General features: G+C 43.4%; 3 protein-coding genes across 6 annotated transcripts; 1 reads left to right on the top strand and 2 right to left on the bottom strand.

Moving 5' to 3' along the window:
• Nucleotides 1-1685: 1685 nt before the first annotated feature.
• timm44 (translocase of inner mitochondrial membrane 44 homolog (yeast)) lies at nucleotides 1686-8844 on the bottom strand. 2 transcript variants are annotated; one of them, XM_005930955.3, is made up of 13 exons: nucleotides 8700-8844; nucleotides 8167-8271; nucleotides 7513-7716; nucleotides 7342-7422; nucleotides 7111-7260; nucleotides 6804-6940; nucleotides 6313-6398; nucleotides 5279-5371; nucleotides 4103-4227; nucleotides 3899-3949; nucleotides 3653-3742; nucleotides 3310-3420; nucleotides 1686-2638 (listed from the first exon to the last, which is right to left on the bottom strand). In XM_005930955.3, the coding sequence occupies exons 1-13, from the start codon at nucleotides 8727-8729 to the stop codon at nucleotides 2519-2521; spliced, it is 1383 nt and encodes a 460-aa protein (XP_005931017.1). In that variant the 5' UTR covers nucleotides 8730-8844; the 3' UTR covers nucleotides 1686-2518. The 2 variants fall into 2 exon arrangements, with proteins under 2 accessions (XP_005931017.1, XP_005931016.1); XM_005930954.3 differs by lacking the exon at nucleotides 1686-2638 and adding an exon at nucleotides 2645-3140.
• Nucleotides 8845-8971: 127 nt separating this feature from the next.
• Nucleotides 8972-16741, bottom strand: hnrnpm (heterogeneous nuclear ribonucleoprotein M). 3 transcript variants are annotated; one of them, XM_005930956.3, is made up of 16 exons: nucleotides 16246-16741; nucleotides 15156-15337; nucleotides 13543-13595; nucleotides 12847-12854; nucleotides 12648-12741; nucleotides 12291-12557; nucleotides 12023-12176; nucleotides 11860-11909; nucleotides 11724-11781; nucleotides 11183-11290; nucleotides 11031-11081; nucleotides 10879-10944; nucleotides 10678-10779; nucleotides 9981-10585; nucleotides 9839-9890; nucleotides 8972-9752 (listed from the first exon to the last, which is right to left on the bottom strand). In XM_005930956.3, exons 1-16 carry the CDS (start codon nucleotides 16335-16337, stop codon nucleotides 9589-9591), a joined length of 2106 nt encoding a protein of 701 aa, XP_005931018.1. In that variant the 5' UTR covers nucleotides 16338-16741; the 3' UTR covers nucleotides 8972-9588. The 3 variants fall into 3 exon arrangements, with proteins under 3 accessions (XP_005931018.1, XP_005931019.1, XP_005931020.1); XM_005930957.3 differs by lacking the exon at nucleotides 10678-10779; XM_005930958.2 differs by lacking the exons at nucleotides 13543-13595; nucleotides 16246-16741 and having other exon boundaries at nucleotides 15156-15284.
• A 404-nt stretch (nucleotides 16742-17145) lies between these two features.
• Nucleotides 17146-22140, top strand: dmap1 (DNA methyltransferase 1 associated protein 1). Its single transcript, XM_005930959.3, has 10 exons — nucleotides 17146-17627; nucleotides 17922-18013; nucleotides 18225-18420; nucleotides 18537-18695; nucleotides 18802-18969; nucleotides 19105-19290; nucleotides 19641-19712; nucleotides 20230-20302; nucleotides 20682-21025; nucleotides 21439-22140. The coding sequence occupies exons 1-10, from the start codon at nucleotides 17532-17534 to the stop codon at nucleotides 21496-21498; spliced, it is 1446 nt and encodes a 481-aa protein (XP_005931021.1). The 5' UTR covers nucleotides 17146-17531; the 3' UTR covers nucleotides 21499-22140.
• The last annotated feature ends 432 nt before the right edge of the window (nucleotides 22141-22572 follow it).

Raw genomic sequence — 22572 nt, 5'->3', positions numbered from 1 at the left:
CATTTCATCTGGACTGAAAACATTTACTCAACTTTACTGGGTTCAACTGCACATTAATGCAAATATGTAATCAGCTAATTCAGCACATTTATGCAGGCAGACATGGTCACGGTGACCGTGAAGGTCACACCGAGTGTCACAATGTTCAGCGACTCTGAACATGGCGGCTTGTTGGCTCCAGACCGGCTGATCTGAATGAAACTGATGATCTACTGGGATTTCCCCACATAAACATCTCTAGAGTTTACAGAGAGCAAGAAACTAACTAAATTATTACTAGCACTACTACTAATAAATACATAAATAGAAACATATGATTGAATACGCTGAACACACTGAGCTAGCCCCAGCCCAAACTGACCCTGAACTTCAAACTGATGAGTCCAGCTACAGCTTCGGTTTCTACCCGTTTGTTTTCTGAAGTAGGATCACTGTGGCGATCACAAGTGTCTTTGTGCTGGTTTCCTCTTTGCTCCTGTCAGCTGTGAGTTCATACCTGAATACTGAGAGAAAGCTCGCTTGCGCCTTCATTGCGACAGGAACTTGCGTTGGTGTGCGGGACCGTAGCCTCAGCTGTGATTCAGCTGAAGCAGCAAAGTAATGTAATGAAATACTTTCTCCTGGGAGTAATTAAGTAACGTACGCTGCTTAGCAATGGCGGTGACTGTCACAGCGAGCCAGTGAGAACCCAACAGACTCAATAACAGAATCAAAGGATCGAATCAATAATTGATGCCAGTAATAGAATCAGAATCCAACTCCCATTCCAGGTCGGATCACATTTGGTGATGAAACATGAAAGTATGGATCCATCCTGCTTGTATCAGCAGTTCAGGTGTAATCCTGTGGATCTGACACTGTGGGCCCCTTAGCACCAACTGAGCATCGTTTAAATGTCACAGCCAACCTGAGTATTGTTGCTGACCAAGTCCATCATTTTATGAAAACAGTTACCATCTTCAGATGGAGCTCACTGCAGACCTCAGTCCAACAGAGCACCTTTGGCGTGTGCAGCTGACACACTGACTGTGTAACGCTGTCATGTATGAAGCAAAACCTCTGAGGAACGTTTCCAACACCTCCAGTCTGTGCTGTGACATAAAGAGGGTCCAATACAGTCCCAGCAAAGTGTACCTAAAAATATGTCCAGTCAGTGTACATCAGAAAAGCATACTGATAAAGGTTTTGTTGTTCTTCCATGAAACTGTCTGAAGGTGTTACAAAAGTTATTGAGCAGACACAACAGAAATAAAACCGTAGAGATGAACTCTTTCTGTCCCCAGACTGGAGATGCTTCAGGTCCCACGTGGCCTTTCTAACCTCCACGTTTCTGAGACGAGCTCCTGGGATGCTGACTGCACAACAAGGCACAGTGAGGCTGGCACATCACAGCACTGAAGGCCGAGCAGTCGCACCAGAAGTCACCGAGGAGAACCACGAACGGCACGAATCGCCGATGAAACAATCCAGGTCACCCTACATCGTGACATCATCACACTGACAAACAAATGAGTGCTCAGCCTCCGCTCAGCCCCGGAGATGCTCCCAAAGGAAAGATGACATAAACAGTGAAATCCCACACGAGGATTTAATTAAAAAAATAATTAGCAACTGCCCTCGAAGGAATCACATGATCTCGTCCCAAAACGAGCCGTTAAAAAAACCAAAAAGGTGGATTGAAATTGTTTCCAAAGGTGACTGTTCATTTTATTTCTTATAATAAATATAGACTCTTACAGGTCAACAATCACACTGAAGCATTATCATACATACAAGGACGACAATCCTCAGTAAAGATGGGAGCGCACTGATTGGCACTGGCGAAAGCAGCCACTGTCACCTCTTCCACCAATCAGGTGCTGGCGTGCTGCGACTTCAGGACCAGCGTTTGCCTTAGTCCTGAAACGGCCATCCCACATGCTTGAAAACCAGATATTCCATAGTGTTGTGCAACAAAGTTAATTTTTGGAAATAAAATCACGGCAGTGGTTTGTTTTTTGCAGTAGCACCTCCCACAGCCACTGGGATCAATGGTTCCAACTCTGGGCCCAGTAAGTTTATGGTGTGTGTCTCTTTTTGATGGGGAAAGATGTTGGAAAAAAGGTATACGGTGACTTCACGGTGACATCACGGTGACAGGATATGAAGGAGTCTGTTTGACGACATAAGTTTTAGTTACAAATCTATCGGGCTGATTCCCACATGATTGTTTCCCATATTGATAAAATGGCATCATTTAAAGCCAACAATGGCAGAGCTGCATCAAACAGCAAAGCTCAGCCCACAGGCTGCAAGAAGGACTTTGGATGAATGTTGTTGGTGGTCTACTGCCCCCAAGTGTGAGCCTGAGGAACGGTCAGGAATAACTGACGGAGCAAAGCCAATAGATGGAGAAGCAGCTCGAGCTTTCAGCAACACTACTCCACAGTGTTTTCGTAGCAAAGTCCGGCCCCCACACGTCCACCTGTGTGTGTCCCCTCCTCCCTGACTGTGAGTGTTTAGTGCACATCAAAGAGTCTTAGAGGATCTGCTCCGTGCTCGAGGCGGAGATATCCAATAGTCTCCAGGCAGCGTACGGGTTGAGCTCTTCCTGGTCTCGGCAGAGAGCCCACACGTACATCATCCGGAGGACTTTTTCCTGGAGGAAAGATGGCAGATGAGCGCACTTCACTTTAAATTCAAACAAAACAAATAACATGATGATACATCTGTAAGCGACTGATTGAACCACGACACAAACATCTGTTTTGCTGCTGGCTTGATCGAACACACAGTCTCCTGTGGTTCAAAGGGAGGGGCTCAGCCTGTGCAGAAAGCTTCTTGGCATTTTCAGTTTCAGTCAACATCCAGACGTCGCATTAAAAAGTTTGAAAGATGAAAGACATGGAAACAGAGACGCTGAGTCCAGGAGCCATAAATGGTCGAGTGTGTCATTTAATGCTCAGACATTACAGCTCAGCTTATAAACTCCAGAGGAACAGTACATCCACCATTTATCCTTTGGCAGACGCCTTGTATCCTGAGCACTGGGCATCTGCCAGCTGCACGGTGCTGAATGGATACTTTGACCTCGCTTCCAACCACACGCGTCCCCGAGCTGTCCTCGGCGGCTGATTCACAGCCCATAAAGCTTTCTGGGTCTGAATAAACAAAGGCCAAACGGCTGAATATGACTCCACCCTCTCGTTGCATTCACTTAATGATCAATTTAAAAGATCTCACACACGTGTGAGTGTGACAACATGCCAGCTAAAGCTCTGTAATAGTTCACGATCAACCAACAACTCTGTGTGTGTGTGTGAGACTTACAGGATCTCCTTCCACCACTTCTCCTTTGGTGTTTCGGATCACCATGACTAACTGAGCCTGGAAAGTGATAATCAGCACTGGACCCTGGTCCATCATCTTTCCCATGGCCAGCTGGAGAACAACATGCATGAATATTTACTGACCAGAATTCAAGGATTTCCCTTCATCAGGTGAAACATTTACAAATATAAAAGTCGAATCAGTGATCAGAGTCGTTACAGCTCCTGTCAGCACACGTATGAACTGCAAACTGATGAAGTGTTGCTACTTTTAAACCTGAGATTGCAAAGAAGAGCCAGTAGTCTGAGTATCAGCCCGCAGAGTCTCGTCTTACGCAACTTACATCAATACTGTCGATGTCCAGAATCTTGGAGTGGAACTGAAGCCCCATGGCCTTGGCTTGCTGGATTGGATGAGCCAGCTGGCTGTATGTCTGCAAACCCAGTGAAGGAGAAAATGGAGATCACATAATGACAAAGACACTTCATGAAAAACTGGCCACCTGCAGAGAATCGAGGCACAGCAGAGCCATGGAGCTGTCAGTCCACTTATTTAAACACGCAGAGCCAGCGTGTGCAAAAGGACGTACCGCTTCATAGCACCAGTCCTTCAGAACCTCCAGCTCCCCTCGAATCATCGCCTGTGTGGAAAAAAGGCTTAAATGGTCGTCCTGACTTGTTTTATGAAGGCAGTGCACAGTCGTACTGAGTATTCTCCTTTGCAGAGGCACACTCTAAATGACAGTTTAAAGATTTAGAAAAACTTGAGTGATATCTGCTGAGATTGGTGTTACCTCCAGTATGTTGGGGATGATGTCTCGCTCACACTGCTTGAGAAAGGAGTCTTTGTCAAAGGACGGGTCCACCTTCAAAATCTCTGTCAGCACTTCAGACATCTCAGTCTTTGAAAACAGTCCACCTTTATGCACACGGACGAGCAGGACAAAGATTTGTAAAAGATTCATCAAGTATATGATAAACAGCGATATAACCTCCAATAATATAAAGACTTTCATCTTTACTAAGTCAATCCTTTTCTGCTTATCCGATCAGATGTCTGAATCACCCCAACCGGGTCCTTTGGATGTGGAGGTCGGGCTGTTTGATACAACGATATGAAAATGTCTATCGTTTCATATCGTTTACTTCCTGCTGTCGCAAAATAAACTGTTCACGCCAATATTTTTTCACCGTTTTGATGGTCACTGCAGAATTAGCTTCTTAAAGTTCTCTCTTACATTTAATATCACCACACTGCGGACGGACAAGCGACTGTTTTTATGCGTTGTCGTTAGCAACAACGATGGCAAAATCACCGTCCGCTTGTTTATTTTCCACATAAACCTTTCACAATAAAGCTGAAGATCCTGTTGACATTTTTCAAAATAAATTGAATCACGTGAAAGATGCAGAGTGTTTAGAGACGAGAAGCTAAAAAGAGCCGTCAGGTGCTAAAAAGTAAACCTTAGAACACACCGTGTAATAAATACTCAAAGAAAACAGCGGCCTTTCAACTTATATCTAAAAATGTATCGTTTCATGCATCGGTCAAAACACTCGACTCCAGCTACACGACGCACAGCTGGAAACACTTCATGCAAGTCGAGCTGCCCGAGATTCACAGAATGGACAGAAAATGCAAAATGTTTGTGAAATATATCGCTGTCGGGCGATGGATGTCTTATATCGCGATATCAGATTATAGTCATATCGCACAGCCCTGTGTGGAGGAGCTGTGCTCCTTATGAACGACTCCACTTCCCCCCCGAGGAGTGGGCACTCCACCCTGTCCTGGCTGAGGACCAGGTACTGATCCTCTATTGGTGGATCAGTACCGCATATGTTACTAAAAACATCTTGACTAGACATCATATCAAGGTCCACAAATACAAATTAAGTCTTTCAAGCATAAAAAGAGATGCATGTAACATTTCTGTTTCAAAGCACCGACAGTTCCCACAGCTGCTCACCTATGATGTCAGTCATCTTGTCAGTGACGGCACGGGACGCTCTGATAAACGCGTTGTCACTCTCATCATATTTCATCTTCATCTCAAAGAACCCTGTGATTATTAAAAAAATCAGTTTGTCAGAGGTTTGGATACAAATGTAATCAGATTTCCAGGCCTGGATAAGTTTAGGAAAGCAGTACGAATATTTGTCTTTCTAACAATAAGCACATTATACAAGCAGCATGTTTGTTTATAGCATTTTGAGTCAAAACAGTCACAAATGTGTCAGAACGTGGGCGGCGGAGAGCTTCACCTCACAGAAAGCAGGGCAAGAAAAGCGTGAAACCAATCAAAGACTCATCCTGCATCCCAAACTGGAATGAAAGACTTTCATGGCAGCAGTTTGCCAGCAATGTTATTTTATCAAACACAGAAGTGAGTGATCAGCATTTTCAGCTTAGAAACGCTGATGGGGCCCAAATAGCTGTGGAAAAAACTACATGATTACTTTGTGCAACGTCCCACCTGAAAGGCCATCTTTCACACGTCCAAACATTATTAATGGTAAATGGTAAATGGCCTGTATTTGTATAGCGCTTTTCTAGTCCCTAAGGACCCCAAAGCGCTTTACAGAACCTGTCATCCACCCATTCACACACACATTCACACACTGGTGATGGCAAGCTACAATGTAGCCACAGCCACCCTGGGGCGCACTGATTAATCATTAACAGCGTTTCCATAACTAATGCACATAAAATTAACCGAGTGTAGCTACATCTTCCATCACCCTGCTCTTTCAGAAAATGCTTATTAAGAGATGCTAATAAACTGGAGGGTCAGTAACGCCATCGCCGGCCAAACACAAAAGTACGCCAGCTTTATTACTTGGGGTCAACAGTGAAGATGCAGCAGCATCACATTTAAGACAACAGACATATCATTGGTCCTCTCCTATAATTACACTGGGACAGTTAACCAGGTAACGTCTGAGCGACTAAAACAAAGAGTCAGTATGTGTAACATGAAGGGGGGGGGGGGTTATTGCTTACTGTTAAAGACCACGTTGTTGTCTTTGAAGTCCTTCCACTGCTGGTACCATTTTGAGTCTTTGTGGAGCACCACGCCCATAGCTTCCCTAAAGTGATGATATAAATATATGCAGTGATATAAAATGTGATAAATAAGCACTTTACAGCCAGATCAACAAGGCAAATAGAAATGAAACACTTGAAATGACAATGAGGTGGAGGAAATGGCACACAGCTGTTACAGTCCTCCAAACATCAGGCAACAGTTAGTGTGAAAACCGTCATTTGATGGTGTTAAGCTGACGATACCAAAACCTGCTGAAGAAATAATATTAATGTCAGTTTCTTGGTATCGGATCAGACGTGAGTCCCAGCTCTCGCTGCTTTTAGCTTTGGGTGAGTTTCAATTCTTATATCTTTAGTAATATTGGCCCGATCGATCCAAATATTGATCGTGAAGCTGAGGGGCATGTCCCCTCTTAGCATCAGGCAAACAGAGGGCCCTCACGTACTCGTTGGCCTCAAAGACCCTGCTTTCATCCGCTGCCCCCTTGGAGGAGAACTCCGTCCTCTTTCTGAGTCTGGTGGGAGGCCGATAAGGGCCAGTGTGACCCAAGTCACCGATCTCTTTCTTCACACTCTCCATTCCCTAAAAACAGAAAATCTGTCAGTGACACAAATTATTTCTAATAGTTAGTAAATAATGACCTCGTCTTTAATGAAAGCTCTGAGAATAATGGTAACACGTTTATGCGTCATACATGCTGTATAGGAGAAATAAAAGGTGAATCATATTTAACTTGCACTGTGACTGCATACCTGCGATATTGCTTTAAATGCGCCCGTCTTCCCCAGCATCTCTCCACTCTTGGAGACAGTCTCAGCAGATGTCTTTGCTGTTTTGGCAGCTTCTTCCATGCCTTCTTTGATTTTCTTCCCAAATTCTGTCCGGCTGACCTCTTCCAGTCCCTTACAAACATACAGAATCGTACCAGCTTCAGCAGCATGACTACAACAATCAGAGTTTATACGTGTACCTGTCATATTTACCTCTTTGACCGTCTCCGAAATGTTTCCCAACTTCTTCCTGAGAACCTCGGACGTCTTCACTGTTTCAGACTCTATATTTTTCTGGGAAAAGACAAGAAGAGCATTTCCCAGCGTTTTCAGACCTGCTACTAGTTTAAGTGACAGAAGTTCAGCGTGTGGCCAGATACTTACATATTTCCTCCGAGCTTGCTTCAGTGCCTCTGACTCCTCGAGTTTTTTGGCCTCTTCCCGAAACTTTTTGATGTTTTCTTTCATTTCCTTGTTCTTGTTTAGCTCCTGTTTGAGGTTATCCAAAAACTCTCCCAGGAAACCTCTTCGTCCACCACCCCGCTCTCCTGACAAATACCTTACTTGAAGAAGGGCTGACTGAGGCACCTTGAAGACACACAAAAACCCCACCAAGGTTAGGATGAATGCAAATATAGAGTTTGTATTTCTCAAATGTATTTCTTGTGCCAGAGTTCTAAAAATGTAAACCTGACCAACAGTTGATTTTTAGAGAGAAAAGAAATCCCACCATCTATATCTATCTAGATACAGTGTGCTAGACTTGGGCTAAAAGAGGAAAATTACCAAGCATTTGTATTAAAGTTTCAGCAAAGCCTTTCAGAAACTATACAAACGCAGGTTAACTCTAAACTACAAGCTGCAGTACGACTTCCCTGAATAAACTGTGACATTTTAGCATTTTAAAGCACCCCAAGTATCTTTCTGTGTTAATACTAATGATTATATATGCCAATATAAACCAACAGTATATAGACTATATGGCAAAGGCAGACATAATCAGGGTCAAGTAGGACTTCTTATTCCAGGTGTTGTTACCTGTGGAGAGTGTGTGAGGAGCCCACGTATCGTGTAGACATTGGGTCTGTTGGGAAGCAGCAGGTAGGAGGAAGGGAAAGCCACCAAACCACGTCTTACACATATCTGGACAAAGAAAAACTTCAGCAGACACTCGAGGCTGAAATAAACTCTTGAACTGAACGTGACGGTAAATCGCGAAGCTTTGGCGTTTTTACAGGAAACGCTTCAAGTGAAGCAGCAGCAAACAAGCTAACGATAGAAATAAACAGTTTTCCAGAAACAATGTTTGGAGCTTTTGGACTTTTCACTGATAAATTCCAACATTTTATATGCTCCCAACTCCAAGAGCTCAGACACCGGCTGCTTACCCCTCTGTTCAAACGGCTAACTCGGCTAGCTTACAGCGCGTTTAGCAGAGAAGTTAAACGAAATTGAGATTTTCGCCGTTTCGGCTAAAAGAGGCCGTTGAATAAATGTCGTTTCAGTTCGTTCCCTTATAGTTTTGTGGCGTTTTTACGTGGATATTTTACACACATGGCCAAAACACTCACCTGATAACACCGACATAAGGGGGTCGCCATCTTGAATGTCGTGCTTGTGACCTTCTTCCGGTGGCGACCTTCCTCGTCCACGAGGGGGCTGGACTACAGCGCATTGTAATAGCCAACCAGAGCTCAACAGGACCGTCCCACCGCCCCGGTGTTTGTGCCTCATATTTACGAGATCAACTTTGACCTGCAGTCGCTGCTCACTATTTGGCTCATTTAGCTCACATGTTATGAAACGTACGATCAGTGCACGAGCACCACAAACAGTGAACGCGTTTCAAATATTGAGGTTTATTTTATCAAAACACCTTACAGAACAAAAGCAATGACAGGAAGCATGATAGGACAAAAATAAAAAAATTAAAAGTTGGTCTCTAAAAAATTTAAACAGAAGGAAAAACAAACACTTTGACTATCGACATGTCACTAAAGCCCATTTCAGACATGCATTTAGTTTTACTTTTGTAACAGCATCTGAACGTGCTGGCTTCATGTCTGAATAATGACTTCTTAAAACTCAAGAAAGCAATAACAGCACGAGCTAATGTTTGAGTTATGTCTCCTGAGCTCACTGTAGAACCCCAAAGGAGAATAACGTGAACATTAACAGCCTCACATCTCAAATTCATTTCTGAGCTGCAGTAAGATCTCTCAGACTGAGTGGTACTCTGACACATGGTGATCAGTCTAATAGTCCTCATAGCTTCAAAGTCAAGCTTACCCATGTCTGAGTGATTTTAACATGTGACACATCCAATGTCTGAAAAGGGCAAAAATAAAGCGTTTCACTGTTACATTTATCTAACATGGTACACTGGGTGATGGGGCAGTTCAGGAGTACAGAGTGAGATCACAAACTAAAATAATGTCAGATGCAACACGGACACACAGGTTATGCATTCCTGTCAATCCTAACATCAATTTCTCTTCCATTCAGGCGATAGCCGTTCATGGTCCGGCAGGCGCGCTCGGCAGTTTCGGGATTGTCAAAGCGAACCACACCGCAGCCCTTGGACTTCCCGTTCTCCATCTTAATATCAGCATACTGGACCATTCCTAAAGGAGGATGAACACAGATGTCCAAAATGACTGAAAATGCGGATTAACAGTGCTGATTTCATTTGATTTGATTTGAGTCTTACCGCATGCGTTGAAGGTATCCTTCAGCATCTTCCAGGTGAAGTCAAAAGGCAGCTGAAAGACAAAAATATCCCCAAATTAATTTAAAGTATAGACATACTTCTCCAGTGAACACGCCAAGCTAAACTGTGGATTAACACTTACATTCCTGACAAAGATCTGACATCCCTTCCTGACATTGCTTCCCCCGGCTCCAGGACCTCCAGCCCCAGCTCCTCCAAAGGAATTGCCGCCAAATCCACGCTCCAAGTCACCAGAACGGTCGAACTGACCACCAACACCTCCAGATCCCATCCGGTCAATTCCAGAGCTCATGCGGTCAAGGCCGCCAGATGGAAAACGGTCAAGTCCTCCGGCAGAGCCCATGCGGTCGAAGTTGCTCGCCATTCTGTCAATCCCGGTGTTGCCCATGCGATCCATTCCCATCGGAGAGCCAAAGTCCATGCCACCGCCACCGCCGCCACCCCCCATGCGGTCCAAGTTAGATGGGCCCAAGCGGTCAAATCCAGATGGGCCGAGGCGATCCATACCTGAACTCATACGATCCAGACCAGGTCCGACCCTGTCCATACTGGGTCCCAGCCGATCCATCCCAGAGCCCATTCGGTCAAACCCGGAACCCATCCTATCTAGATCAGACACGCGGTCCATCCTGTCCATTCCCATCCGATCCATTCCTCCCATGCGGTCCATGTTGGTTCCCATGCGGTCCATTCCAGAGCCCATGCGGTCCATTCCCAGCGAGCTTCCTATAAAAGTGAGCAAACAGAAGAGAGAGAAAAATGCATGAGTGGAAGTAAGCACCAGTGTGGCTTTCAAACAGAATCCTGTAAATACTAACCCATTCCTCTTTCAAAGGAGTCTCCAAAATTATTGCGAGACATTCCCATTTCATTTCGCCCAAATTCCCTGTCAAAAGCACCACCAATCCCACGGTCCATCTCTGACAATGCAAGAGATGAAACCATTAGACATCCAGCAAAACGTGAAACTGTTCCACGCTTGCTCTGGAGTGCTGAGTGGGTTTTCAACACTTGCTTACCGTTCATCCTGCCCATCCCTGAAGAGCCAAAGCGGTCCATGTTCATTCCTCCAAAGTTGTCCATCCCTATAAACAAAGAAGACATTAATATTACAGAAGGCACTTTTTTTGGAAAGACCAAATGTAGGTAGACTCAAAGTTTTACTACATACCTCCTCCTCCCATCCGGCCTCCCATGTTGGCGAAGCCCATTCCTTCCATACCTACAGGGACAGAGTGACAATGAGCCTCTCACTCCACTGCTGTCTTTCAGTCAGTGGATTAAAAATAAATTAATGTGTTTTAAGAAGCTGCAGTTGTGTACCTCCAGGACCCATGTTGCCCATCCCTGCACCACCACCTCTGTTGAGCTGAGTAGCATCAATAGGTTGGCCCCCAGGTCCCAGTCCCAAACCAATACCACTCAGGCCACCTGGTTCAGAGACAACAGGTTAAGTTTGAAGATTGTGTGTGCACGCACGCACGCACTAGCATAAATACAGCTGACACTTTCAGGGGAAGCAGTAAACCAATGTCGACCTCCATGAAACAAAGATCACATGACCCCAGGGGCTGCTGGGAAACCACAGACATGAAGCATGAGCAGACAGAGTAGAGGAGATGGGCGACGTCAAGTAGTTTTGGAATATCATTTAAACGCAGTTACTGGGTTTCTCTCTCCCCAGTTTAACAAAAACTATGGTAGCATGGATCATGGTCTTTAATGCAGCAACTCGAGTGAGACAAAACTAAATATTTCATCCAATTTAACAAAATTAATAAAAAATCAGGACTTTAATCGACATGAATATTTTAAACTCTCAAAACCTTCAGTTATACTAGAACAAGGCTCGATGTATACTCACGGGGAAGGGCAGCTGCTCTGTCCGGTGGTCCAAAATCTTTAGGAAGAGATTTCTCATCCTGTAAAAAAGGCAAAGGCATTGTAACCATACTCATCGTCAGGCCATAGAGCTCTAATGTACAGCAAAGGCAACATACCAGTTTGACGTGCATCGTCCTGTTAAACAGGAGCTGTCCATTGAACATTGCTTTGAAATCGTTAAGGAGAACATGTGCGCACACACACACACACACACACACACGAGAGATTCAAAACGATTCAATGGCTACCATAGAAATGCTGAATTTTTCCAAAGGATACAGACAGCCTGCACTGCTTCGATGGGCATATCAAATGTGACGGTGCCCATGCCTCGACTTTTCCCGTCCTTGTCCTCCAGAATGTCCGCCCTCACCACCATGCCCGCCATGCTGAACACCTCCTTCAGCTTCTTCCAGCCCACTTTGTAGTCAAGCTGTAGGTAGTTTCAGACAGTTAATTAGACAAGACTAAAGTTACAATAAGAGACAGTTCCATATATTCAGTATTCGTATGCAGACTGAAAAACAGACAAATCACTAAGGCTTACATTAGCCACAAAGACAGTGCTGCCAATCCTGCCAGCCTGGAGACCATGGATGATCTCATTGGGGATGTTCGGGTTATTCAGGAGGCTCGGAGGAATGTTGACCATGGGACCATTTGGTCCAGGACCCATACGATCCATTCCACCCATTCCACCCATTCCTCCCATGCCTCCCATTCCCCCCATGCCACCCATTCCGCCGTGACCTCCTGGAGGGCCTCCACCTTGGGCCTTGTTGATCTCCCGCTGGCAAATCACACCATCAGGGTCCTTACAAAGAAGCACAAAATAATGAGTCGGCCAAATCCACAAGTACAGCTTTTGTCTGTGCGTCGGACAGCTTCCCCCTCTGGGACCTACCTCTTTCACTTTGAGGGGCCGACCATTGAGGTTGTGCTTGTTGACCTTCTCCACTGCTTTCTTCATCAACTCTTCCGTCCTGAACTCAACAACACTGACAAAAACACATTTCCAGTGAGAAATGTGTGTAAAACACTGGTGCATGTCTCACGTGCAGTTTGCACTATTTGCTTTTGACGATAAGTTAAAGTCTACTTACGCACAACCCTTTGTTGATTGAAGTCATTGGAACAGGTCAAATCAAAGGGAAGAGAAAATATTTTAAATTAGTTAAAGTGATTGTAACACTGGACATATTTTGACAGGTCAAAATAAACAATCTCATGCAATTAAAAGTTCATCACCATACACAAGCCTACAGCCTTGGTCACATCTGTGCTTCCAAAATAACACTACATTGTTAAGATCTTTTTAAGCCAAGCCAGTAACACAATACAGGCAAATGTATTCAATAGAGTTTTCCCCCAGCATCCTAAAGGCAGACAGAGGATTCCCAACTACTGAGATATTAGAGTTTTCCAGCAGTTCTATGAAATGAGTTTTATTTATCAACCATCTAGCAGCCTTGCTACGACCTCTTGCAGACTACGACCCATTAGATCATAAGGAGCAAATCCCACAACCACAGGGACATTATCAGCTACTGCAATCCCACAGGATTGGCTACAAAGGAGCTGAAGTCCTGTTATAAGATCATCAACCCTTCGATGGCCTCGAGTCAATGCCACAGACAACTTCAAATGAAACATGCCTCCGGCACGTCACCGTGTCACACACACTCCACCAGGTTTGTATCTGAACAATTCCCAACATAGTAAATAAGAAAACCAAAGCTGACAAACACAGGTTTGTCTAGGCTTATTCGTGTGTTTTATTTGTATGTATTTGCACTTACCCTGGATTTGCCTTCTGCGTCCATTAAGTGTTCCACGTACGTTACCTCACCCACTACAAATCAGATTCCAGAGACGACACACACCAAGGGGAGAGAAGCCGAGAGAACAATGGGGGTTTAGAGCAGAAACAAGTAGGGCGGCCGGTGACAGTGAGCTCAGAGAGCCAGTCCTGAGCCTTCCCCCAGCACCTCATTCAGCACAATCTGGTACAGGTCTACAAAAAGCAAGCTTGGACTTTTTTCCCCTCTTTCTTTAATTAATTGAGACTTCTTAGCCCGTCCTTGTTAGAATTCTCCCGAAACACCAAACGCAGTAGACTGAGGACAACAACTTTTGGACTGGCCAACAGCCTTTCAAGTTGGATATGATGCCGCAAACACCACCTCTTCTACCTGAAGATAATTGACCAAATAATTTCAAGTTGGCAAAGCCTCCTTAATACCTCAGCCGCTTTCCTGTCAAACCTCAGCAAACTTTGTCAACGGTTTTAACCCTCAGTCCATCAGCTGAGCCTAGCTGAGCTAGAAACCTACCCATAATCGTAATGAAGAAAAACTTTTGGATGAGAAGCTTCTCTAACGGCCAACCTGATCATGGACTGGACCTGGTCCTGAAATGCACGATCGTAATTTGGATTCAGCGTCGACCACAGCCACGCCTTTGTTCCAGGTCATGTCTGCTCAACAGATGGACATTGATGACCAAACCTCTAGAGACAAGGACGATGCATAAGAAGCTGCTTCATTTTGTAGACCTGTACCCCAAATAAATCCGCAGCACAAAGCTGTGCTTGGTACAACATGAAGATCTGCCGAGAAAAACATTTGCTTGTCAAGGTCACACCTAAAAAAGAAAATGCAATTTAACTCCACAGTCAGTTGTCATGAAACAAATACTACTTGGACCTTCTGAAAAAGCATTGTACCCTTCTTAACACATGCTCAAATAGGTGCCAGTTAAATGCATTACTCCATAGCTACACAACATGTTTAACACTTTAATTGACTTTTAAATAATCCTTACTCACATCCACATTTACTGCATCACAAATTAAATATTACATTTCTCCGAAGGTTTGACCACAAGTTAATAAATCTTAAGTGTGTAAGTTTTACTGTTAATTACAAATTTCAACTGAAAGCAACCTTTTCCATGTTTCTGGACCAAAAAAAAAATCACTATACTGTAACAAAGAACTGTATTTTTAATGCATTTCTTGGGGGAGGAACCACATCATTATCCCATTCATGATCACAAGCCATTGGACTTTCGAGTTAGTGGACTTCCTTTGCACATTTACGACCGCCACTTCACAAAAACTCAAGATTTTAGTAATCTTAAGGGAGACTGAAAATTCAAACATCCAGGTTCACCACGTTTGTACACGTCTGCAGCGACTCCTTAGCTGACAGACAGATTAAAAAAAAAAAAAAGGGGACCTTGTCCACAACCTTTGTTCCAAGTGACTCCAGCATGGACTCAGACAACACTGTACAACTCCCCAGAGCTCTTCAAAACTGCAGTGGTCAAACAAAATGACCCTGCATCCTGATTTGATCTTTTATCATGTCAAAAATGTGACACGAGTCAACCCCTAATCCTGATACCTTACCTTTCTCTTTCATCAGATCTTTCAGGGCTTGCCACTTCACATCATATGGGATGTTGCTGACGAAAACGCGGTATCTCTTGTTTGCGTTTCCATAGGGCTCATAGCGACCACCTCCACCTCTCTTCTGAGGCCTTTCCTTCCTGCTGGCATTGGCCTCATTCTTGCCTTTTCCATTCATTTCCCTGCAAAATGTAAAGTTCACAAAACTTTCTAAACCATACTTTAAAAAGCTTTTAAAAGACTTGCCAAACTCACATCTCCCATTTTTGCTTCATTACAATCCATCCATCTTACTTTAAAATGTTTCGTTATATTGTGTTTTTTTGTACTTTAATTAGCTATAGTTGTGTTTAACTCATTATAACTACTGTAACATAACATTTTCCAAAATCTGGGGGAACAGAAAGATACCTCATGTCAGTGGTTCCCAAGGTTGTGGGGGTCTGTTGTTTATTTATTTGGTAGGTGGTAGTTTATTTTATTGCCGTTTACTTTTGTTTGTTTATTTGTTTACAGAAGGTTTCCTTGTAAAGCAAAGGAGGGCCTAGCAAATAAAGTTTGGAAACCGCTGCCTCGGGAAAAGTGAATTTCAATGCTAAATGCTAATACTAACTGCAGACACGGGCATCATTTACACATAGACACACAATGGTTAACTAGCAGCCTGCTATCTGCAATCCAGCCGCATGGCTAGGCCTCTCCTTGGATAAAGCGGGCCTGTGCTATATTAAACTGCTTTAAGTAATGCCAAAAAGCAGCAACAGCGACCGGACATAAAGTTAAATATGTCCACTTTCTGTTGCAACAAAGCAATAGCTACGTGTACTTCTAATCCTATCATACATCCAGTAATATAAAACGCAAGGTTGCATTCGGTAAATAGACGGGCCCCAAATGCCGCTTAAGCTAGAAAAACACGTACAGAACGTATTTAAAGCACACCGGGGCTGCTAGTCTACCATTAATTGCATTTTTTTAAAAATATAATTAAACAGATGCCGCTGTATACAAATTTATCGCTGTGTAAGAAAATAAATTAAGCTAACTAGCTAATAAGCCGCAACAAAGGAACCTCGATGAATGGCCTTACCCCTGCTGCGAAGTCGGCTGCTGCTGCGGCGGCGTCGACAGCTGCTGCTGGCCTGCTTGCTCTGTGGTAGTTTCTACCTGCTCGTTGGACATTTTCTTACGCAAATGAATGCTTATGAAAGGAAACTGTACTAGAAAATGTGATATTGGTGATTCTTGCGCTTCTAAAGAGAAACTCAAAAGCACATATACTGAATTCGTACAACACCTCTCACTGCTACGCCAACGGAGGAAAATGGCGGAAAGAAGGAGGAAGCATGAGTTTAAACGAGAGGTTCTTCTTCTTCTTTATATTATTTATCGGCGGTTGGCAAACAGCAAAATGCTACATTACCGCCACCATCCGGTGAGGAGTGTGGACTGAAATTTAAAAAAAATATAATAAAATCGTCCCAGACAAATTAGTCTACCTTAAAAAACAAAACAAAATATGGCCTGATAACTTTCACTTATCGAGTTCTTACGAAATAAATCAACCAAGTCCAGTTTCAGTTTCATATCACCAAGCTGTCTTCATTCAATGAAAGGGTCTGCTTCCGGTATTTTCTTTTAAAACTAAGGACATCGCGGCACGTACATTGATTTTCAGAATAATGTGCAAGCGTACATAAAGTTTGATGAACGGTAAAATAAGTAGCAAAGGTTTATATGTTTTCAAAGAAACCTGACAAACAGGTCCTTCATGTTTGAAGCGTTACTATTTTTATAATGGCATCACAGTTTTATGCTCTGCAATTATTTTACAAATGTGCTGGGCATGGTTTGAAAAAATTGTATTCTATTGCAATGATTTTATTGGTATTTTTAACCTCTACTGTCGTTTACATTATTTAATAATGTAAACATAATAAAGCTGAATTCAAGTTGTTATGCCCGCCAAACCTCACGGGGGCGATAATTAATAGGCAATCCGTCTAGTCACAACGACGTGAGCGGGGACGGAAGGAGTGTCGGTTTTGTGCTAATTGCTCTCTTTGCCTTAACAGCTATCTCGTGAATGTTCATTATAAATGGCCCTGTAATGTTCACATATTGTAGTCAAGTACGCAGTAATATTAGGAATATAAACTCTTACGAGCTCTTTATATTGCTGTTTGCGGTTCTGAGACCTAAGCGTTGCTACCGAAATGCTAATATTAGCATTAGCGCTTAGCTAGGAGTGTGTACGACGAGTCTTTCGTTACCACATACACAGAATGAATGAGTGCGCGTGAATTAATTCGTGTTATTTAGCTTTGATAGATTTTTCAAAACGTTAAATAGCTAAACAGTTAATCTCATACAGCCATGGCTACCGGTGCTGATGTCAGAGATATTCTTGAGTTGACCGGAGGGGATAACGATGGTCCCATCACCAAGAAAGACCTCATCAACTCAGACAAGGTGAGACTGTGTTATTCATGTTTGTCTTATAGTGAGATGGACGTTTGTGTTTTGTGTTGTATACGATAATTCTAACGATGTCTGTCCCTGGATTTAAGTAACACTGGTTTAAATTACACTTTCAATGAATTTCACTAGCTGTTGGGTTCGTAACATGCAGGTATAATAATGTACTTATGTACTTACAGCTCAACGCTTTTGCCAGGGAGAGAAACTGAAGAGATGTGTATTACAATTGTTTGAGCACAAATATTTTTGCAGTTGAATAACGAATGTCTGCATCTTCCACCTCAGAAAAAAACCAAGAAAGCAACAGAGACACTTACCTTCAAGAGACCAGAGGGAATGCACAGAGAGGTCTACGCTCTGCTTTATTCTGATAAGAAGTATGCTTTTCTTTTTTAATATTAGTCAGTTAATCTGAAATGCGTAAAGACCTTTTTAATGTTTCCTGTTCGGGAATTTCAAAAGGATTTATTTGCATTTGGAAGGAATCTAAAGTGTTTTGTAAATAACTTTGCATTTCTGTGTTTCTTTATTTTATGATAACAATTATAATATTGATAATAAAAAATTGTTTTTTCTGTTTGTCCATAGGGATGCACCCCCCCTGCTGCCTAGTGACACCACTCAAGGTTATAGGACAGTCAAAGCCAAGTTAGGCTGTAAAAAGGTTCGTCCCTGGAAGTGGATGCCCTTCACAAATCCAGCACGCAGAGACGGGGCCATATTCCACCACTGGAGACGTGTTGCAGAAGAGGGCAAGGACTACCCTTTTGCTCGCTTTAACAAGGTAGGGAAAACCCTCTTCTGCTTATGTAGTACAGGCAAGAAGGACATGTGGTTGCAGCTACCCGTCCTTTCGCATTATTCATCCTTTTTCACTGTTTCTCTGTTTTACCTCTATAGACAGTGCAGGTGCCAGTGTACTCAGAGCAAGAGTACCAAATGCATCTCCACGATGATGGCTGGACTAAAGCAGAGACAGACCACCTGTTTGACCTTTGCAAGCGGTTTGACTTACGCTTCATCGTTGTCCATGACCGATATGATCACCAGCAATACAGAGTAAGTGTTTAGTGCCTCATCTATAATGGATTTGAAAAATACAGTAAGGTGAATTTAAAGAACAAACGTTTTAATTTTAAAAACTGTTTTGTTTGTTTTTTGTCAGAAACGCTCTGTGGAGGACCTGAAAGAACGATATTATAGCATTTGTGGTAAGCTGACCAAAGTGCGCGCAGCATCAGGGACAGAACCCAAAATCTACATCTTTGACGCTGGCCATGAAAGGCGCCGCAAAGAGCAACTGGAAAAGCTGTTCAATCGCACACCTGAACAGGTTTGTGATTTTGCATTTTCACCTGTATCTATGTGCAGGTGTATAGACACGTCTTTTTGTGGGAAAAAAAAAAGAAAAAGATTTTTCACAGCCTTTTAAATGTGAAAGACTGCATTTCTCCGTTTTTCCCTGCAGGTGGCGGAAGAGGAGTATCTTGTTCAGGAGCTAAGGAAAATTGAGACTAGGAAGAAAGAGCGTGAGAAGAAAGCCCAGGATCTGCAAAAACTCATTAAGGCAGCTGACACAACGACAGAGTTGAGACGAGCTGAAAAGAGAGTTTCCAAGAAGAAGCTTCCACAAAAAAGAGAAACAGAAAAACCGGTATGATAGGATTTCACTCAAGAAGAGCAAAGTAAAGCACATGACTGCTGGTAACAGAGGAAGTCAAACAAAAGCAACAATGGGGAGAATTTTAATAATAATAATGGTCACGGTGCAGCTGTTGTTCTCATTTTGCACTAAATTAATTGTTACTTGCTTTTGTCTCAGTGGTGTTTTGGTCATTTCTTTATTTTGATGGGACAAGTGTGTCTCTAATTACCCGCACCGATCTTCTCTCAGTGTTCTAAGTAACATTTAAACCCAGTTTGATCCATAATAATGCCTCTATGGTGACGTTTCAGACGTATCCAAACAGTTTGTGTCTCGCATTTATAGTTTTTCTTGTTTAGGCTGTTCCAGAGACGGCAGGCATCAAATTCCCTGACTTCAAATCAGCTGGCGTCACACTGCGCAGTCAGAGGGTGAGTATAGCTCCGTCCTGTTCAATATTATTAAATAGTCCTATAAAATCACTCTTAGGGAATTGATGTAAAAATAAAAAGTAAAAATGTGAAATTCTTTAAAATAGCAAGTTTTTGTTTGTCCAACTCTTAATTTCAAGATACTGATTTGTGAGAAACTAGAGTTTCTGACTTTAGTAGCTATTCCTCTTATCACTGTGATAATTAATTCTATTACTGACTAGCTAATATCTGTAAAACCTAGCCTAGCACGGGGACTCTTATTCATCTTCAAGACTGATGAGGAGCTGCCGCTCTCTATGGAAAATACATTTGCACAGCTAAAGGAGTGGAGTGGCCCCACAGCTAATCAGTCAGATAGAGTTCAGTGGATAAAGACATTTTGATCTGGCCCGCTGAAGTGCATTTCATACGAATTAAAAGCCCCGAGGTGGAGCTGTTTATCCTAATGTCCCGGTACCTTAAATCACGCTCGTGTGTGTGTGTGTGTGCGCATTTCTCTCTGTGTGTTATTAAGATGAAACTGCCAAGCTCCGTAGGCCAGAAGAAGATCAAGGCCATTGAGCAGATCCTGATAGAGCAAGGAGTGGGTGAGGATGACTAAACTTTAGCAATTTGTTAACATTCCCCAGTTTCACAGTCTTAACTCTTCTTTGCGACAGAGTTTAGTTTCAGTACAGAAGGAAATAAAAGGATTATGTAACCTTTTAACCATTGCAGGGATGCTACAAATAAGTTTGAGTTTAGTTGAACACACAGGACGTTTTTCACTTGACTTTATATTTGTTTGCAGCGTCTCAGGCGCTCACTTCACGTTACAGTTGACAGTAATGCAACAACACTTTGTAACATGTAACCACTTTAGCTAAACAGACTGTGCATGCGTAGACTGTACACACCATCAACTAAATAAATGTGTTAAAGTGCTTAAATCACACTTTAGTCTTTCCTCTTTGTGCCCTTCTGTAGATCTTAACCCCATGCCCACTGAGGAGATTGTGCAGATGTTCAATGAGCTTCGTAGTGACTTGGTGCTGCTGTATGAATTGAAGCAGGCCCACAGCAACTGTGAATACGAGCAGCAGATGCTGCGTCATCGCTACGAGGCCCTGCTGAAGGCCGGCGGGTGCGTGGGAACTGTAGGAGCCGGTCCAGTCATTGCATCACAGGGTGGGGACATCAACGCCACCAACAGCACTACAGCATCCACCCCAGGGGCTGAATCGCAGTCCTGGCTCAACGCAGATGACATTAAGGTGGAAGCCAAGGAGCAGATCATCGACGTTGTGGGAGCACCGCTTACCCCCAACTCGGTATGTTTGTGAAACTCGGAAACAAACTTTTCCAAACCGCTATCATTGTGTAATAATTTTTGTTTTATACTATTATTAGTAGTATTAATGGGCGAGAAACCAATGAAGAATCCAGCGCTCGTTATTGCAGCAGTCACTCGTCGTGGTTGCTTTTTTGTATCTGTGTTGAAAAGGGTCGAACCTGCTCACAGCCTCATAATAAAGCTCTGCAGCAGTAGAAAAGAACAGTAGAGACTAATGACTGTCTTCACCCTCCTGAGGCAAACAGCAGGTGTTAGCAGGGGAGAGCGCAGCATGAGTGGGTCATGCAGAGAAATCATTGGACTTTTCTCCGTTGTAGGCATTTTGGATTGTTATTCATTAAGTGGCAGTAGCAAACCCCAGCGTGACTGTCGTGTATTTGTGCATTGCAGCGCAAGCGGAGAGAATCGGCGTCCAGCTCGTCTTCGGTGAAAAAGGTGAAGAAGCCTTGATGGGAGCGGCAGCTTTTACACGTGGAAGCGAAGCGGCAGTGTTACTCATTCAGATCACAGTGGCGACGGCCACGAGTGAACCAGAGAGACACAGCAGAGCTGGACACCATGTTGTTGTCTATTTACGTACACTCATTGCTCACAACACACACACACACCTTTTCACCTACTAACGAGGCCTTTCGAACCCCTCCCATCAAGCCTGCTCAGCATCGCTGTGACAAAGGCAGCGACTGAGTGACATTTCATTCCATTACTGCTCGTCTCCCTGCCTCCACCGCTGCTCGGCCTTAGATGAGGCAAGATCAACTGTAAATTGCCCGGCTGAGCTAATCGGGACACGGGGAAGAAGGTGGGAACGACTGCGTAATTGAAATGAATTGGAATGAAAGAACGGGGTTGGGGAATGGGAGGATGGCGAGCCGCAGTGCTCATTTGACCCGTGTGAGGGTTGTTGTTTCGTGCCGTAGTGTTTACTGGAAACGTGTTTTGTGTTAACCTGTAGCGCCGGCGCCGGCCCAACCTCGCTTCCATCTGCTGCCCAGTTTTTTTCATGTTGGACTAGCGGGACTGATTTGTGTTCTCAGGTGACCTTGGAGATGCTTTAGTCAACGTTTCAATAAATGTCTGTTTCTTTTCTTACATGGAGGTGTGCGTGTCTATGTGAAGTTTGCCTTTCACATTTCAAAGGGCCGTCACTCTACAGATTTCAGAGATCTGCACTTGGGGGTAATTAGTGTTGAATACACATTTGTTGGGGAAATCGTAGGGTCACGACATTCTTACCTTACCTGTCATCCAAGTTAAGTGACAACTAATGACTTCATTAATATGATAATTAAGCAGTGATCATTCTTAGGTTGGCATAGCCACTAAAACTTCATTAGGTTTCCTCCTCATAATATTGCTAATTGCATGTCAATTATGTCGTTTAGCCCACTTAGACATTAATTTCTATGCAAATTTTGAATACGTTTGCCAAGAATAGGGGGGGGGGGGCGCTTTGATATGGGTGTACATGGGTGCACATCACTTTTATAGCCTTTATATTCTTTAAATTGAATCTCTGCAGCC

The sequence above is a fragment of the Haplochromis burtoni genome, unplaced genomic scaffold (assembly GCF_018398535.1).
Source record: "Haplochromis burtoni strain Fernald_Lab_line unplaced genomic scaffold, NCSU_Asbu1 Contig_133, whole genome shotgun sequence".
NCBI classification, from domain to species: domain Eukaryota; kingdom Metazoa; phylum Chordata; class Actinopteri; order Cichliformes; family Cichlidae; genus Haplochromis; species Haplochromis burtoni.
The sequence above is the reverse complement of the archived record's forward strand: the minus strand, read 5'-3'. Positions and strand labels throughout refer to the sequence as shown.